The 18,131-nt window shown below is 32.2% G+C and overlaps 1 protein-coding gene across 2 annotated transcripts in view; it reads right to left on the bottom strand.

Annotated features, from left to right (window-relative positions):
• Nucleotides 1-8,229: 8,229 nt before the first annotated feature.
• The window catches only part of LOC118747910 (serine/threonine-protein kinase NLK2), a 337,056-nt gene continuing 327,154 nt past the window's right edge, over nt 8,230-18,131 (bottom strand). The window contains exons 7-8 of one of the 2 annotated variants that reach the window (XM_036482122.1): nt 17,322-17,415; nt 8,230-9,344 (exon numbers count right to left, since the gene is read on the bottom strand). In XM_036482122.1, the coding sequence (XP_036338015.1) occupies nt 9,290-9,344; nt 17,322-17,415 (149 nt within the window). In that variant the 3' untranslated portion in view covers nt 8,230-9,289. Of the gene's footprint in view, nt 9,345-16,378; nt 16,501-17,321; nt 17,416-18,131 lie in introns of those variants that run through there. The other variant, XM_036482123.1, reaches the window with a different exon arrangement.

The following is an 18,131-nucleotide window of genomic DNA, read 5'->3' as shown; positions in this document are numbered from 1 at the left end:
AAATCGCCTACTTTCAGACAGACTTTGTAAACCTTTAATGAAATGGCGCCCTGAGTCGATACAGACATCCATGTCTAACTGGCTATTAACATTAAATTATGTATGTATATGATATTATATTTCTAATATGATAAAAATTTGCGTAGAAAGTCTTAAACACAAAAAAAAAATAAATACATGAAAAATAATATGTTGAAACTCAGTTGTTTTCTTCTTCTAAATATGAATTTCTTGTGACTGAAAAGAAATTTGAGAAGTTAGTAGTCGTGCTTGAAAAAAAAACCTGTAAGAATTTTTACTTCAAATTATCGTGACGCAGCTTAGTTTTTTTTTTTTTGTGAACAAAAAATGAGCGCCTTTCATTTATAACCTCGAAAAGAAAAGCGGAACGCGCCTAATAACTTGCAAAATATCTACATACATTTGTACACTGGCGAGAAAAACTGAGTGCATGGTGTTTTTTTTTTTTAATATTCACAATGTTTTTTAAGTTCTTTTGTTAATTTTTTATAAAAATATTAGTCAGACTTTAACCAAAACTATAAAAATCAAACTTTCAAATTTTATGCAAAATTTAGAAAAATTCTACAACAGTTTCGATCGCCAGTGTATGCATGTATGATGTGCACGAGTTTAGGCAACAAAAATTTAAATTTTTATGGTTTAAATTTTTAAGTCCGGAAGAATTCTGGCCATTAAAATACAAAAAAAAAAAAAATGTTTAAAAACATGTATGTATATATAGTTATGATAAAAGCTAATGGTACAGAAAAAAAAAATATTTATGTGCAGTTGATTTGTGTTTGTTTTGTAAAGTGTGTGTTTAAAATTAAATAATTGAAAATAAAAAACAATTATTAAACAAAAATACTATTTATGGTGTATGTTTAAAAAATTGGCTCTGCGAGAAATTTTTGCATTTGCAAATTTGAAACAAGAAAAACAAACGAAGCAACAAACTCTATGCCAAAAAAAAAATCGAAGTTTCATGATGAAAAAAATTAATAATAATTAATAATTTTTTTTTTTAGAATTCCAACAAAAAATAATGTTTTTTTTTTAATATTCCACCGTTCTTTCACTGCCCATGTTCTTCTCATTTCATTTTAACACAATTTCTCAAACAGAGCCACCTTGCTATGAGATCGCTGTGAAAGTTTGATACACAAAAAAATTGCTGAACGTTAAAAAAAAAGATTTTTTCTTTAAATGTTTTTGTTTTTTTTTTACTATTACTAATATTTACTATTGTATATCAAATAAAAATAAAAATAACTTATAGTTAAAGAAAGTTACAACTAACATGATTCGGTGCACTGAAAAAATATTCATTATATACATACATACAGTGCACCACAAAAGTCAGCTTACAGTGAATTTTTGAAAATGTTTGCAAACTTTTTTATTTTAATTTCTTTTCGCTAAAAAATAAAAATTTAATTTCTAGACTTTGTGCAGAACTCAGCGAAATTCATCAAATTTGCATAACAATGTTCAAGTGTCTAATAAGATAAAAAAAAAAAAATGTTTGATCATGCAATCCAGTAAAATGCAAATTTAAAGTTTCTAAAAAATTCCGTTCATTTTTGATACTTTCCTCGCTGACGGTGTCGCGCATTTTCTCTATACAAAGCATGTTCGAAAATTGTACTTTATTATACTAAAATTTAATAGGCATAAAATGAAACCAGAAAATTTGCACGCATTTTTTTTAAATTTTTCTGAGTTTTGCAAAAAGTTTAGAAAATTTATTTTTATGTTTTTTTTTGTTGAAGTAAAGTGCTATATCTTTATAAAAAAAAATAGCGAAAAGAAATTAAAATTTTAAACTTTACATACATTATGAAAAATTCTCTGTACGTAGACTTTTGTGCTTCTCTGTATGTATACCTGTAGTGCCAGGCATATAAAGGATAGGTCCACATACAAAAGAGCCGTTAGTATTTTCGTTAAAAATACTAAACATTTCCTTGGCGCTTTTGGTTCAGGCTTTGGATTGTTGTGGCATGTTATGACAGGAGCTATTTCCTACATATTATCTCGACACTAAAAATATTACACGTTGTTGATTATAATTTGAAAATTTCGAAATAAGAAAAACCGATATAATTATTCTGTTCTCAAGCCAACGATTTTACTCCGATACAGGAAGAGGATCATTATTTGCATGCTTAATAAGACAGGCTTCGATCCTCGGTAGTAGTATGGGAGTATTTGTACATAGAATCAAACTGATGATAGTACTTACTACTGTTAGTCAAGGTAAGTAGACCTTATTCGAGTAGTAGACTGGTATCGATAAAGATGCAATGGGACATGGGAGTGGCACTCGGTCTGGATATCCATACGCAACCCTGGCGTACCCACCATATGTACGTATGCATGTCCCCTATAGTTGAGCATCAGCTGAGCTTGATTGATCGACAGATTAGCCGATCTTAGGCAGGGCTAAGTAGCCGCCACAACGAGAACAACAAATACAGTGAACAAAGTGTACAAGTACCTGTATATTCTTGGGATCTTCGACTGCTGAAACTTTGCAAAAGCAAAAGACAGAGGATTTGTCCCAAACCAACAAACAGCTGTAGCGCCAAATAAGAAGAGATTTCTCTAATAATTAGTAAAGTATTAGTAACTAGGTCACCGGGAATAATGCTTCCAGGGGTCTTTGGCGCTGAACAGAGCAGGAAATGATGTGAATTGTTGATTTTATTGCGCTTTTGAAAAGTGTATTACGAAAAATTTCGAGCTAAGTATGGCTAGCAAAAATTGATGTCAGTATGTAACTTTGTTTGCTAACAAATGACAAACATTAATGGGCAGTAAAATATAATGCAATATATTCGTAAGTATTTCTAAATAAATTTAAGATTTTTTGCAATAAAAAGTAAAATTCAATTACTAGGCTATTCGTTTCTCTTTAAGCTCAGTCTTAATTGCAGTAGCTAGCAAATATTTATATTGCAATATTTACATACATAAATTGGCTATGTGAATAATGCAAAAACTTAAGCTTAGATTTTTCTAGTTGCTGTGGTAATGAACATTTTGAGAAGAGCAAGCATACATACCAAGCATACTTGGTGAAGATATTTAAACTTAAGTGCATACAAGAAAATGCCTATGTATAAATAATTAAGAATTAATGCTAAAAACTGCACGCAGCGAAAAACAGTCGAGTGTGCGTGCGCCCTACCAGCTGGCTTAAACAACAAATATTTTGTGGCTGCCTAAAAATGAGTAAGTATGTATGAATATGCGCATGCGCCTGTATGCCTGCGTCTATGGTTGGGTTTAGTGCGTGACTGTTTAATTCTTGCAAACGTAGCAATTTTCACTGGGTGTGGGCAGTGTGTCCTTGTGTGGCCGGCCGCCATGCAGGCGTAATGCGATGCGATGGCTTTTGGTTTTTATGTACATATAAACTTAGAATAATGAAAACTTAAATGTAAAGTAAAATGTAAGTAAGCTAATGATAACAAACATACATACATAACAAATATACACAGATGAAAACTTTTCATTTTTTTTTTTACAATAGAATTTTCACACTCTCGCTACGGTAGGATAAAATGTGTGTACTCAACTCATTTATGTACTACAAAACATAAATGCTGAGCGTATTAGCTTACCTTGAGTTATGCATGTAGATATGCTTACGTGCTTTATTAAAAAAAAAAAAAAAAAATTGTTACGGAATTTTGTTTATTAGATATACATTTGTATGTATGTTTGCTTAAGTGATTTTGAGTACCATAATCTGCTCGCTCTTTGTATAGCACTGTACCCAAAAATAAAAAAAAAAAACAATAACGCAGTTTTAAAAGCAAAAAAGACAAGATTTTCATTTGCGTGTATGTAAAAAATTTGCATGTATCTTTTTATTGAGAAACTTTTGTTTTCAAATGATTATGATGATGGTGATTTTGAAAAAAAAATACTTTTCATCAGCTTCAACTCATTGAAAGTGTGTGTGTGTGTTTTTTTTTGTTTTGCATTATATTTTTTTTTTCGAAAAATTTGTTATCTACTAACTCTAGTTTTCTATGCATAAACATTTACGCTTAAAATCGAAAAATGTCACTAAAATATTCTAACATTGAGTAAGAGACATAATTACATATACATACATTTATGTATCCATACATATGAGTCTGGTAGTGAATGTACTCGCAGTAGCAAAGTAGTAGTAAATAGTATCTAAATCGTAAATAGTAGTTTTAAATTTTAATTTTAATAGTACATTGGTAGTGATTGAAATATTTCAAATAAATTTCTTGCGTTTTGTTTTTAAATTTGTATTCGCAGACATTTAGAGTTTGCTGTTTTTTGTTCTTTTTGAAATTGAAGTCTATGCAAGAGCTCGGAGTTATAAAAGTTAAATTTGTTTTAAAGAAGTATCTACTAAAATATAAAACTAAGTCATGTTTGAGCTTACAAAATAACAGCTACATATTATAAAAATTTAAAAAGCTAAAAACATATTAAACACAGAGCAGCGTGTTTTTAAAAACACAAAAAAAAAAAAATGTGTTATTTGAAATCAGTCCACAAACTTACATGGTAATTCATTAATTGTTGAATTAATTAATTTTTTGCTTATTTAATTAGTAAGTATGTAATTCATATAAAAATATATATGTTTGTTTACGCACCTATGCATGTAAGGGTATGCACATCTACATAATGTGATACTAAAATTGAATACACCTAACGATTTAAGTTCGCACTCCACACCAAGTTTTTCAAGCGTTCAACGCTTTTCAGATTTTTTCAAGTTTCTATTTAGCTATAAGCTTTATAAGCTGAATTGACAGCTGAAAGCCTGAAAAGCGCTAAATAACTGAAAACGTTGGTGTGCAGTTCTGTTGTAAGAAATGACAGCGGCGACGCATGCCCAGGAGCGCTTCAACAAGGCTACCGTGCAGGCGACTCATTCAAGCGTAGTTGGCTGGCTGCCACCGCTTAATTTATGTATGCATGTATTAGGGTGGTCCTTAAACATATCAACATCATTATTTTTTTTCTATAAAAAAAAACATCTCCGAAAACTTCCAAATTAAAAAAAAAAATGTTTTAAAAAAATTATTGTCTTTTTTGAATCGCAAAAATTCGAAAAACTATGACTTTAACCAGCTATGACTCAGCGAGCTTATGCATTTATATGAATAAATTTCAATAATATCTATGTCAAATTTCAATTAAAAACTGCGACAAATTTTTGCGATTTCGAAAAACAGTTAGGTGTTGATATTTTAAGTACTACCCTATTATGTATGCATGTGGGAGTTTGTGTAGAAGAAATATACTTTACATAAGCACACATTGAAAACTTACAATACATACATACATGTTAAGAAATCATTTGCGTGTGTGTTTCTACGTAAGTGTATAGTTCGGCTAATCGACTATTATATAATAAAAATTATAAATTATCATTTAAATGGTTATACATATTATTACATACTCGTACATTCAGTGCGTGTTTGAAAGTTTAACCTTGCCATTTCGTTTTCAAATTGGTTTTCTATACATGTTCTTATCTTTTAAAAAAAAAAACGTACACACATATTTTCGCTTTGTTTTAGTCATTTTCTTACAAAACACATTTAAAGCATATACATATGCGGCGTACATAGCATTGAATTAAATATATAAAATATTGTTATACGTTTTTATTTGCTGTGCTCTACATACAGCTACAACAAATTGTTCGATTATATTTTTTTTTTTAAATTTGGTATTTATTCAAAATTTAGCGAAATAATATACATATGTATGTATTGGAAAGCATAAAATAGCGCATCTAAGTAATTTTCGGCAGCATTTGTTTGCTATTGGAAAATGTCGATGAAACATAATAATCGCGGAAGCGAAAATTTAATATTTGTTTTTTTATTATTACAATGATTTGCTGGCAGCGCTGTTGATTTAAATTTCACTTTTGTGCTGCAAAATGGAAAACCAATTTTATTATCTTTTCATTTCTCTTTTTCATACAATACTTATTAATGTTGAATTTTGAGGGTGATGATGAATTTAATGAACGAAGAAGTATACAAAACTTTTAAAGCAAAATATTGAAAATCTTACGCCTAGAAGCGGCAGTGGAAATAGAGAAAATAGTTTATGGGAAAAATTCGGCAAATCTTAGGGGACGCAGCAGCACCGTTAGCTACATTAATTATTAAATTAAAAAGAATTTTCGAATTTAATTTTTATAATTTAAAATGCTTCGTATGCAACAAAAACTCAAGTTTTAAAAAGGTCAATAAAACCCAAATATTAAGTATCCTAAAAGTATACAACCAGTTTGAATATGTAAAAGAGCTGTTCCGTTATTGATTAGACTTAAGAAAATAATACCGAAACAGTGGACTTATGGTTATCATAAGAATCAGAAATATATATTAGATTTGTACGAAAACAAAGTTTTAAAACCTAAAGTGTCAAATCGTGGGGTGGTTGTATTACAGTATAAAAGTATCAAATAAAATAATCGTAAAAGCCTCATCGCCTAAGAGTATGCCATGAGGTTGACTATAGAATTGAGAATGGCATTACCGGGTGACTTTTAAAACACTTGTTGTTAAACAAATACAATACAAAGCATCCGAAAAACAGGAATATTGACTATTAAAATGAAGCTAATTTATATATAAAATAGTAGAACACATAACACAAAAAAATTTCTAATTTTTCCAATTTACATTTTTATTGCCTCGTACTACTACATATTTATTTGAAATTATTCCATATCAGGCCGATTTAATAAATTAGAAAATTTCGAAAATTGCTTTATTTTTTTTAAGTTTTTCTTTACTAAAATCCTATACGCACATGTTTTTTTGCTGTGTGTGAAACCAAAATAATTGCTATCATGTATTCCTTTAAATTTTATGGTGCACATTTTTCAGAAAAAAAAAACAGCTAAAGCTTGCTACTACATACTTTTAGGCGCTTGCGCATACTTTTGACTGCATTTCTTTAGTTTGAAGCTATTCTGCGCTTATAACTTCCTACACAGCGGCCAGCCAAATCATTTTAAAATGGTGCAAAATTCTTGATTCTTTTTTAAATTTATGATGTATTCAAATTTTTTTTCTATGCGGCCGTCCACCTGTTTGCTAAATCAAGGAGGGTTTACGATGCCAACTTGGAGTTGGGAGTACTTTTTTAACTTTTTCTTTTGTTTACAAATCAGCTTGACGTGAATTTTCAGTTGTATTCGAATTACGAAAATGAAAAAAGAGCGCGAAATTCACTTTAACTGACATTTTAAATAAATTCATAGCATAGCATGCCAAAACCCTCCCTTAAGCTCATGAAAAATTTTTCTTTGTTTTTTTCTCAAATTTTCTCAATATGCAATTACTAACCCGCCTGTAGCTCCTTGCGTACATTTTTGTATCGTTCAATGCTTGTGTGTAGTTTCAGATTTTTTGTTTTTTTTTGTTTCTAGTTACAATACAATAATTATTTTTTATATGTTTTAATATAGTATTTTAAAAAAAGTGTTTTACTTTTTGCTTTGAGGTAAATTTGGCAAACAAATTACATTAATTAATTAATTAATTAATTATTACGTTCATTATAATTATATATGCATGTATATAAGTTAATCATAATATGTATAAACGTACGTGTATTTGTAGTCGCAGTAATAATGTAGTTGTTTTATGTTTAATAATAATAATAATAATTATAATAATAATTGCTGTTACATAATAATACATACATACGCTACACTTCATTACTTTTACTTTCTATTTTACATTTGCATATCAGATGTTTTTTTAAGGTTCCTTTTTTTTCGTTTGTTACATACATTTACAAAGTGTATTTTATGCTTATTTGTTGTTGCTTTTAACGCCTTTTCATTACATTGTCCATAGCTTGGAGACGTATGTAGTTTGTATGCATGTGTGTGTGTGTGAATACTTTTAGTTAAGATGCTTTTTTTACTTTGCTTCTGCATATAATTTACAAATATATTTTGCAATATTTTTCTGGGGCGTCTCTCTCTCTCTCTCTTTCCCATCGTATTCTCTGCTTAGCTGATATCTCACTACAATTGCTGTATGTTTTTTGGGACTTTTTGTTTTGAACAATAGCATTGCACTTGATGCTTGTTTGTGTGTGTGTGTGTTTTTTTTCCACGATTACACTGATTCTATAATGCATGCCATTTGCAGTGTTTTTGTGTGTATGTATACGTACTATTAATTTCTCCCTTACAATCGTCAGCGATAGTTTTTGACTTCTTATTGCCGCCATAATTTGCAGCTACACTTACTGTAGCCCTCGCACGCCGGAATTTGCTACTTCGAAGCTCCCACAAATGCGCTGCTCAGCATTGACTGCGCATTTTTTGTGACGTCACCATTTCAATGGCTCATTCTCGGGGCTGCTGTCTACTTCTTCTTCTGCTTCTATTAAAACACACTTCAGCATCAGCTGTTCATTTACGCGCAACCCCAAAAGCTTTTCGCAGCATAGCTTTGTGTGCTTCACTCTTTTACCGCTTCAATTTTCCTGTCTTCAGTTCACTTCAGGCGACTAGTGTTGCTTTGGGCAGCATTCTTACTTACTGCCCTCTTCCGCATCTTCTGCGCAAAATTATTCCTTTGCTTGTGTTTCTTTTTTTTTGTGTTTTTAATCGGTGGTGGAATGATTACTGTACCGCTCATTGTTACATTTCTCTCCACTTCGTTTCTACTTTAATTAATTTACATAATATTTAGTTATTATGCTCTGCTTTGTTTCACTTTCTATTCATTCTTCCTTCGTAAAACTTCTTCAAATGTGGTGGCAGCTCCGCCAGGTTACACCGCTTCAACTTTTGACTTTTTTCAATTATTTTTCGTGGCTGCCCATTGGCGCTTCCTCTGCTTATGCATCCATCCATTTACGTTACACTTTTAACTTAAAAATTAAAATCGTTGCTTTATTCTTAAAAATAAGAGTCTATTAAAGTTCTTTATAATATTTGTCGCTGTCACTCGGTTTTTAGCTGCTACTGCTGCTGCTGCTGCTGCTGTTGCTGCTGCTGTTGCTCTTTTTATCGTTTCTTTGCCGTCGTTTTATTCCGGCTATTTTATCTGCTGCTGCATCATAATTTCAGCGTTGTGTTTTTATATACATATTACATTTATTTAGTTTAATTAAATTTAAATGAAAAGAATTTGGTTAAAACGGGTGGTATTGTTGGCTGTTTGTTGTTGCTGTAATTATAATAATAACTGTTGTTTAGTATCTACTTTTAGGCGGCTATGGCCTCATTTTGCCGTCATTCCCATTGATGTGGCGATGGCGGCAATTCGGAAGGATGCGCCACAGTTGAACTGGAAAAATGAATAAAAAAAAAACCGGAAATTATATTAGTACTGATTCAACATCTAGTAAACAATATTATATATATATATATATTTTGTTTTTATATAAAATATCACAAAATGAAGCCAACTTAATACAACAAATCATAATGAAATACTTGAAATGAAAACAGATAATAAATACACAAGTAGTGGTTACAATAATAAGTTTGCTACAACTAAACTGAAATGTTTGAAACGAAAATCGGTTATGATCATACAAGTGGAAAATGTAGTGTGTGCAGTTTTTTTGAACTAAGCTTAAAGCATTGAAGTTTACATAGTTACACAAATGTTGAAATGTATGTATGTATGTGTTGTGTCGTTTCGGTTGTAAATGCATTTTATACAGGAAAAAATATCTTTACATAGTTCCCGGCTGAGTTATGCTCTTCGTTGTATCTCGCATTTAACTTTCCTACACAAATGTATTATCGTATCAGCAAGATCAACCGTATGGATCGCGGAAAAATTTGCTATTTTTAACCGACTTAAAAAAAAGGAGAAGGTTATCAATTCGTCGGAATATTTGAATTTATATTTTTTTATTTTTTTATGAATTTTACCGCTTAACTTTGGACTACGTCAGCCGAATTAGATTGGTAGTCCCATAATAATTTGGTTGAGATCCGATGAGAATGGAAGTCGGCTGTGCTTTTTGCTTAAAAATTACTTGTTTCTTAAATGAATTCATCAAATTTCGCTACCGTCAAGTAAAGTGTTTCTTTCATAAACTCTCTCTGAGGCTATCAATAGTTTTGAAGTTGGTCTTGAGTTCTTCTCTACAAGCCCTCAGCAAGAGGTTTAAGGTAAGGTAATCAATCCTAAAAGGGCTCTGGTAGTCGAGCGCCTTATTACTAAGCGTTTGACCATTTGAAATAAATCAATCCTTTTCTAGCCACGGCTGGTCAGTCACAAAGAATGTGTTCGAAAGGTCCCTCGTCCTCAAGACAGAGCCGGCATTCCGACTCCCCTATAACACCTATTCGCGGCATATGAAATCGTAGTTGGTTGTGGCCCGTTGGGTACCCGGAGAGTAGCCTAATGTAATTTCTTTACCTGGGAGCAGTACTGTAACGTTTTCTTAAAAAAAAAAGATAGCTACATACATATCGTCACCTTAATTTACAAAGGCCCTAACCAACATTTTTTTCGAAACTGCGTTGCTCAAGATTTTGGTAGGATATATTAAAATCCACCTTCAATAAACATTTTAAATTGTTAGTACCTAAAACAACCGAATTACATGCCACTTTTTAAAAAAACCCGACCTGTTTTTGATATTCTTTTTATATGTAATGTTTTTTGCTTCTACTGTAAAATAAAAAATTTATTGGTTAGGGCCTTTGTGAATTAACCCAGCTAGCATATGTGCCAGACAGTTTCTGAAGCGTCATGAAGTTGAACGCTTTCTGTATGAACGTACCCTTACAAGTTTTGTACAGATTTCTGGGCGAAGTGTCTGGAGAATTTTATTTATTTTGTTATCCGACAAGTCTGATCGAATTATGACCGACTTCGGGCAAACTCGAGCGCATCCTTCAACCAAATTCTGAAGTAGGGGACGTTTTCGAAAAGTTTTCTGAGATAGGGCGTTTTCGAACTAGCTGCGGATATAGGTCAATCTTCCACTCAACCATCGATTTCAATTGCGTACGATAAGTCGGAAAGAAGAAAATTAATGGGAATTAAACATTAAAAAAAAAAACTGAATGCGTACAAGTGAAACTTAGTCATTGTATTTGCCCTTTGCCTTTGTCTTTTACTTGGGCTTTGTCTTTGCTTTGCCTTTGCCTTTGCTTTTGCCTCAATCTTAATATTAAGCTATGTATCTTTATTTTCAACTTATTATTGATCTTGATCTTCATTTTGAACTTATCTTAATCTTCTTCTCATATTCATCTTCCTTCATTGTCATCTTCATCTTCATCTCCATCGCCATCTTCTACTTTTTATTTATATCTGTTTTTTACCTTTATCTGCGTAGTTAACTTTAGTTAATATTTATCTTTATCCGCATCTTTATCTTTGTTTGCATCTTTATCTTCTTCTCTCATCTTCTCCTTAATTGCAATCTTTAAGTGTCACAAAATTTACCCAATTCAAAGCAGTTTCATTTCGTTACTCATGTTGTTGCCAACTAAAACACAGGCATGGGAATTTTATATGGCAGCATATTCAAAAATATTCATCGTAAGCAGCAACGAGAAATATCAAGCTATTTAATAGAAAATGTTTTTAACTTGATTTATAAGAATGGACGACAACGGAATTTAGAAATGTCGTTGGTTAGTTTGGCAACAGATATTCTCATCAACAGTAGAAAACAATAAGGTCATGTCCGGAAAAGGTCACACTGCAGCAGGCTCATATGTATAGTGTCGACTCTACCAGAGGACTGCAAGAGGTTATCAAGGAAAATAAAGAATTCGGGTATTCACAATGGTGCCGTAAGTGTCTTATTACAGCTAAACGGCTTAAAATATATTCAAGGGGTTCGCAAGGTACCATAAAAGTTATATTATGAATTTGCACAGTGTTACAAAATAGTTGGTTTCAAGTACACTAAACATTTAATTAAAGTAAAAGTGTCACTTGATCGGAAAACGTGAAACCAAATCGATCAAGTTGTGATAGACGGTAGGAACATTTCAGAAAATTGAGATTTACAGATGCAAATACAGGTCGTGTAAGAAGGTTTTACGCATTTTGTGTGTAAATAAATTTAGTATTAATGAAATCTATTTAATATACATATGTGTGTGTGTCTGACTAAGTGTTATCCTTGTACACGGTACTTACTACACAGTTTAGATGCTATAACTAAAACTACGAAAAATTATATAATTTTAAACTAAAATAATATAACTACAAAATGAATTTAATTTAACAAAATAATGTTATTAAGATAGATGGTTAGATTTGATTACAAAAGCACCAATGAAAATTAAAAACAAAAGAGTTCTTTTTTTATATTCAATTTAGTTTCGTTTAAGTTAGTTTTGATGCGTTATGTTGAGGGGAAGAGGAGATAATTTAACAACTACTAAAAATCACTGCTGTAGTTTTATTATTATGATTTTTAATTATTATTTTTTTTAATTTTGGAATGAGGTGGTGTTTTGTTTATTACATATACAACTGTACAGTGTCGCGGGGCAGCACGTTGACCATATACATATGTAACTGAATTTTATTAATGCACATTTATCCATTTGACTGCAGCTCTTCATTAGATTAGTTAGTAATAAATTTATGTGTTCTTTTTTTTTGGGCGGGGGTTTTATGCAGCATAATTTAGTAGCATTTTGATGTTGGTATGCCAAGTTGTTAGATGATATACAAACACACACACACACACACACGAATTTCAATGCGGGAAAATTTAGAAAATCCTCAATGCTGCCGGTAAGCCAATTCTTTGCGTAACGAGTATGTGGGTGCGCATGATTGGAAGCGATGCCTTTTTTTATTTTTTAAATTGCAGTAGCAAAATTATTTATTTATATGTAGCTGTTATTCATGATTGGCAATTTTCAATACTAACCATACGTACGATACACATACGTACATATAATTATATACATACATATCGCTCGTTTACTAAAATACTGTCAACGCAAATTAGAAGAAGAATTTTTCGGTAGCAGCGTTTAAAATTTGAAACTTGCTCTTGAAATGCAGCAAAAGGTATTTAATGCAAATTGTCATCTTACGCGGAAACTACAAAAGATTTTAGCATAAATTTTTTTTTACACAATATGACATACATATGTATGTATGGAGTAATTCTGAAAACTTTTGCTCAAAACTTTCGTTTTTTGAGTTATGACAGTCTTTTAGTAAATGAGCCATATACATACATATATACACGAGTGATTACTCTTGTTCGTGAAAGTGATTAATTGCTTTTGGTGAGGATTGGAGAGTGGCGCTATTGATGGGCTGTTGGTTGGATTTATTAAATGGTGGTGAATTTGAGGGCGTTTCGAGTGTGTATTTGTGTAAATGGCGCATTGGTTACTGGTGGTTGGTGCTTAAAAATATATGTAGTATTATAATTTACATATGCATATATGCATGTATGTACATATGTTTATAATGGACCATTGCTTCAATTTGCCCAAAATGTTTTGCAATTTTAGTTTACTAGCATCCGGTTTAGTCTATGGCCAATTAGTTTAAAATATACATACATATAAATTAAATAAAAGAATTTGATAAAAACATTCACACAAAAAGGCACACAACCATACATATTTATGTATGCACATTAGAGTGCCTCACAAAAAAAAAGTTGCGGTTTTTCTACCGGAATTATACAATTTATGATATTTTAAAACTTACGCCAAAATATTTCGGAAAAATATTAAGATTTACGTGAGCTAGGCCGATTTGAAAATATATCTAAAAATCTCAATATTTTAATTGCATTGATACTACACTTTATTGCAGACCTATTGAACTTAAACTCTTATAATATACTATATTATCAACAGATGTGATTTTTTAGACAAAATATTTACAAAAACCAATTTTATTTATAAAAAAAAAAACAGTTTTGGTAGTTATTTTCAATAGTATGGCGGAAGTATTAAAATATACATAATGCATTTTATATTTCCCATGGAAAAGCAGTGCCGATTTCTTTTGATAAGGAGAGTGAAGCACCCTAATGTATATGTGTATGTATATAACTCAATTAACATCTGATGGCGAAAAATGTGGAAAACTGCATCATTTATGAAAACAGGTCGTATATCATATATGGTTTGTACATACTACATACATACATACATATGTACACCGCAGTCAACAGATCGATTGTAATATTTACATACATACATGGACCAAGGGAACAAAAAAGCAAAAAATTGGGCAATTGCAAGGGTTCGCGTACTTCGCCACATCGGAAGCGGCGATACAAGTATACCTATATTGTTTCCGCCCGGAGAGGAATGGGACGACGCCCGAACTAAACTGATGGTGGAAAGATGTAGCTAGAAACCGGCCTGATCTTTACGCGGAGAACTTGAAGAACAGTCAGTCTTTACGTCTGCCACACGAATGCAGCGTCTTCCATGCTGATATTTAAGCTATAGAAAAGGCAGTCAGTCTTCTACTAAATAGCATAGTTTCAGTCGGAAAAGTCACTATCTTTGCCGTAGTCGAATGGCTTTTGAAAAAAAAAAAAAATAATAATATTAAAAAAAATTCCATTAGAGGATTGTAGGAAAATGTCCTGCCGATGCTGAGCTCTCAACAACACTGTTTTCTGGGTTCCCGAACATGAGCCTGCTAATGAGAAGTTGAACGCGACAAACATTATGTTGGCCGTTAAATTGGAAAATGACGAAAATCTCTCTGAAACCCAATAGATCTGCAGTAAGAGTTATTCTTGGAATAATCATAGGGCTATTTCACGGAGGCTCGTAAAATGGCGTATACCAACTAATTCTCTCTGCAGAAGTTGACGCGATGAGATTGCGTGGAGATTGGCTGACTTTTTTCTATATCGATGCACTTCTGGCACTTACCCATACTTGGCAACCCAATGAACAACTATGGGTATTTCCTGGCCTAACCTAAGGCCGTTTTTACAGTGGAGAGTTAACTCACATTTGGCACATTATCACATAAAAAACTTACTACGCCTACTATTACAAGCTATATAACGATTTGTGAGAAGCCCTTCCACAACTGGCACCATGCTTTTAACCAATGAGAAAGTTCAGTCATCGAAACCCAAAAGGGGCCACATATGCGCCTAATTTTCCTGCAGATCTCTGGTTAATCTACTTAAGTCCCATACCAAGCACGCCCACACATACTCTCTAAAACATATAACTATACATACATAAATATAATTATATGCAATGCTGTACAGTATCAGTAAAATAAAAACTTACTAAACTTAACGGACTAATGTTAAAAGGATATGATAACTTTGTGATTTCTAAGTAGCAAAAAAGTAGAATGTGTAAGAAAAAAAAAATTATAATATAAATAAGTTCGAATTAAATATCAACAGACCTAATTCAGAGATTTGATTTGTAGACAAATTGTGCTGAACTAAGTAAGCCGCTGAACGTAACAAAATGGGTAATATTTTTGTTGCTGAACTGATTGCGCGCGCTGATATTGCGCTTATGCAGCAAAAGCTGCCGTTTTTTTTTTTGATGTGTGAAAAGACATTCATGCAGGAATACTTTCTTCAGATGAACTCTCTCTCCAACTCAATCTCGTTCCAACTCAATCAGTTGTGTACTTGAATTATTCGTAGAATTCGGAGTATGCGAAGCACTCGAATCACTCTATTCAAATGAATTGTGGCTGGGTATACCGAATAGTGATGTTTCGCTTCACAATAGAAACGCTGGATGTAAAATTTTTAACTTGACTCCGCTTCTATTACCGCCGGTCTGCAATATAGATTGCTGGTTCTTCTGCTCGATTGCTCGTTGGTTAAGTGATTTTATTCAATTCACGCTCTCCACATCCTCTCCACATCTTTCAGTGTGTATATTTATTTGCAAAAATATTTAAGTGCGCATACTCAACTGGGCGGCAGTAAATAGCAATCAATTTATAATCAATTAAAACGCAACGCAATGCACGAACATTTTTGCTTAAATTCGAGTGCGTGAATACATACAGTTATCATAGTTTTCGAAGTGACTTCATGCGGCATGCGAGCAATTGCATACTTTACGGCTGAGTGCTTTGAGCTGAGCAGTGCGTGGTGATAGGGCGATTGCTATCTCATTGAATGTAAACGTATGTGCGCCGGAGTTAAAAATAGAGCGATTTACTCGCACATACATACACACATATGCACGTATATACTCAAATATATAAAATTGTTTGCAATGTTTGCCTTTTTTTGGTTTTCAGTTTATGACTCGGCCACTTTTTTGTTAAGTTGAGTTCTTAATTAATTTTTCGATCTTCGACTTTCAATTTTACATCTCTATTCGTATTCGCATTCGCATTCGCATGTGTAACTGTATCTGTAGCTGTGTACGTTGCACCAAACAGCGTCTCTAACAGCAGTAACAGCAGCAGTGGTTGTAGTAGTAGTAGTAGTAGTAGTGGTAGTAGTAGTAGATTATCTCATTCTCATTGGCTTAACGCAAATGTAATTAAATTTAATAAATTTATTTTTAATAAAACTTTATTAATCAAAGAATTTACTATGAATGAATTCGAATGAAAGCATGATTAAATAACGGATTGGTGGCAAAATGGTCATGGTCGTGGTTAAAGTGTTGTAATGGCGGTAGATAATGAATGGATGGATGGATGATGGTTGTTGGTGCAAAAGTATAAGAAATTCAAATATTTACGTGCAAATGTGTGCTGTGACTTCGTGAAAGACAACACATAAAATGCACATTTGAAAAAAAAAAAACGGAATAAATGTGTGGAAAAATTTGAATTTCGAATGGAAAAATTTTGTCAAAAAGTCACAACCTATGCAGCTAGGTACACCAAAAACTTGTTGTTCGAAAATGTGCTGTAGTGCAGAAAGGGAAAACGAAAGTTTTGTCAAATAAATGAGATATGTTAGTAATGAAAAGAAACGGTCATGAATGGAGTATGCCGAAATGAAAATAAGAATTTAAGTGCAACTGCAAAAAAAAAAAGGATTAGAGAAAAAATTTTAAGAAAGAAATTAATATGAAAAATTATAAATTTTATCAATATAAAAACTACAAAAACCAAAAAAATATACGGTATTGAAAAAAAAAACAAAGTTACACCGAATTTATTAAGCAAAACCCAAAAATTTTACAAAACAATTGTAGTTTTTTTTAGAAAAACCAAAAAAGGATTGTTAAGGTCGTTTTTTGGTTGAATTTGGTATCGTTTCAACTGTAGGTTACTTTTCTAGTTTTTTCTTTCTTTTTTTCCTCTGGAAATTTTAAAAGGACACTCATCACTTACCTAGCAAAGCTTTTGAAGGCCGCACTTTGCGGATTTATACAAAGTGGCACTCGTCCCGTCTGCAGTTGCTCCGCTATGAATTTGTGCATTTCCTCTGTAAAATTATTTAAAAATAAAAGTTGACAATATTAGTGCTGGAAACAAAAAAACTTTGAAACTAAGTAACATAAATTACTTAAAATAAACTCTTATAGAGACTTCGTTGATATTAATATACTCCAAATAAAGTTCGTACAGCTCTAAAAATATTTGAAATCTTTTTGGTAAATTTATTTTTACACTTTCCACCTGTACTGCCACTTAGGTATGTCTAAATATACGGAAAATTGTGATCCCGTGATTTCGGGATAGTTTTTAAGTAATTCCGGGATCCCTTATAGAGATCGCTTATAGAGACTTTAGTCTTATTGATACATTAAAGGGTCGCCAGGTATATCAGAAAGATCTAACGCTTAGGAGGCTTGACTATCTCAGTAAACTTAATGGACCTTACACCATGTTGCGGCAGTAAATTTACAACGCTCTCCTTGAAACCCATTGTCCCGGTAGCAGGTTAAATTCTGAAGCAGGCAGAGGTATGGAAACTGAACGGGTATATATCATCATTGGCAGTGACTGAGAAACTAGAAACTGTACATCATGCCCCGAAGGCGTTGATCCGCAGAGGCTTAAGGGTGGGAGAGAGAGGCTTACGAGCGGAGGGCTCTAATAAGAACTTTTATGGTCTTTCTGGTATTTGGCCATATCCTTACACATTGGAGAATAGTTGGGACAGTCTTCAATTTCAAACCAAGGAAAAATGATTGAGCA

The sequence above is a fragment of the Rhagoletis pomonella genome, unplaced genomic scaffold, assembly GCF_013731165.1.
Source record: "Rhagoletis pomonella isolate Grant_MI unplaced genomic scaffold, Rhpom_1.0 Rhpom_scaffold_00012, whole genome shotgun sequence".
Classification (NCBI taxonomy): Eukaryota; Metazoa; Arthropoda; class Insecta; order Diptera; family Tephritidae; genus Rhagoletis; species Rhagoletis pomonella.
This window is presented reverse-complemented; position numbering and strand designations above follow the sequence as displayed.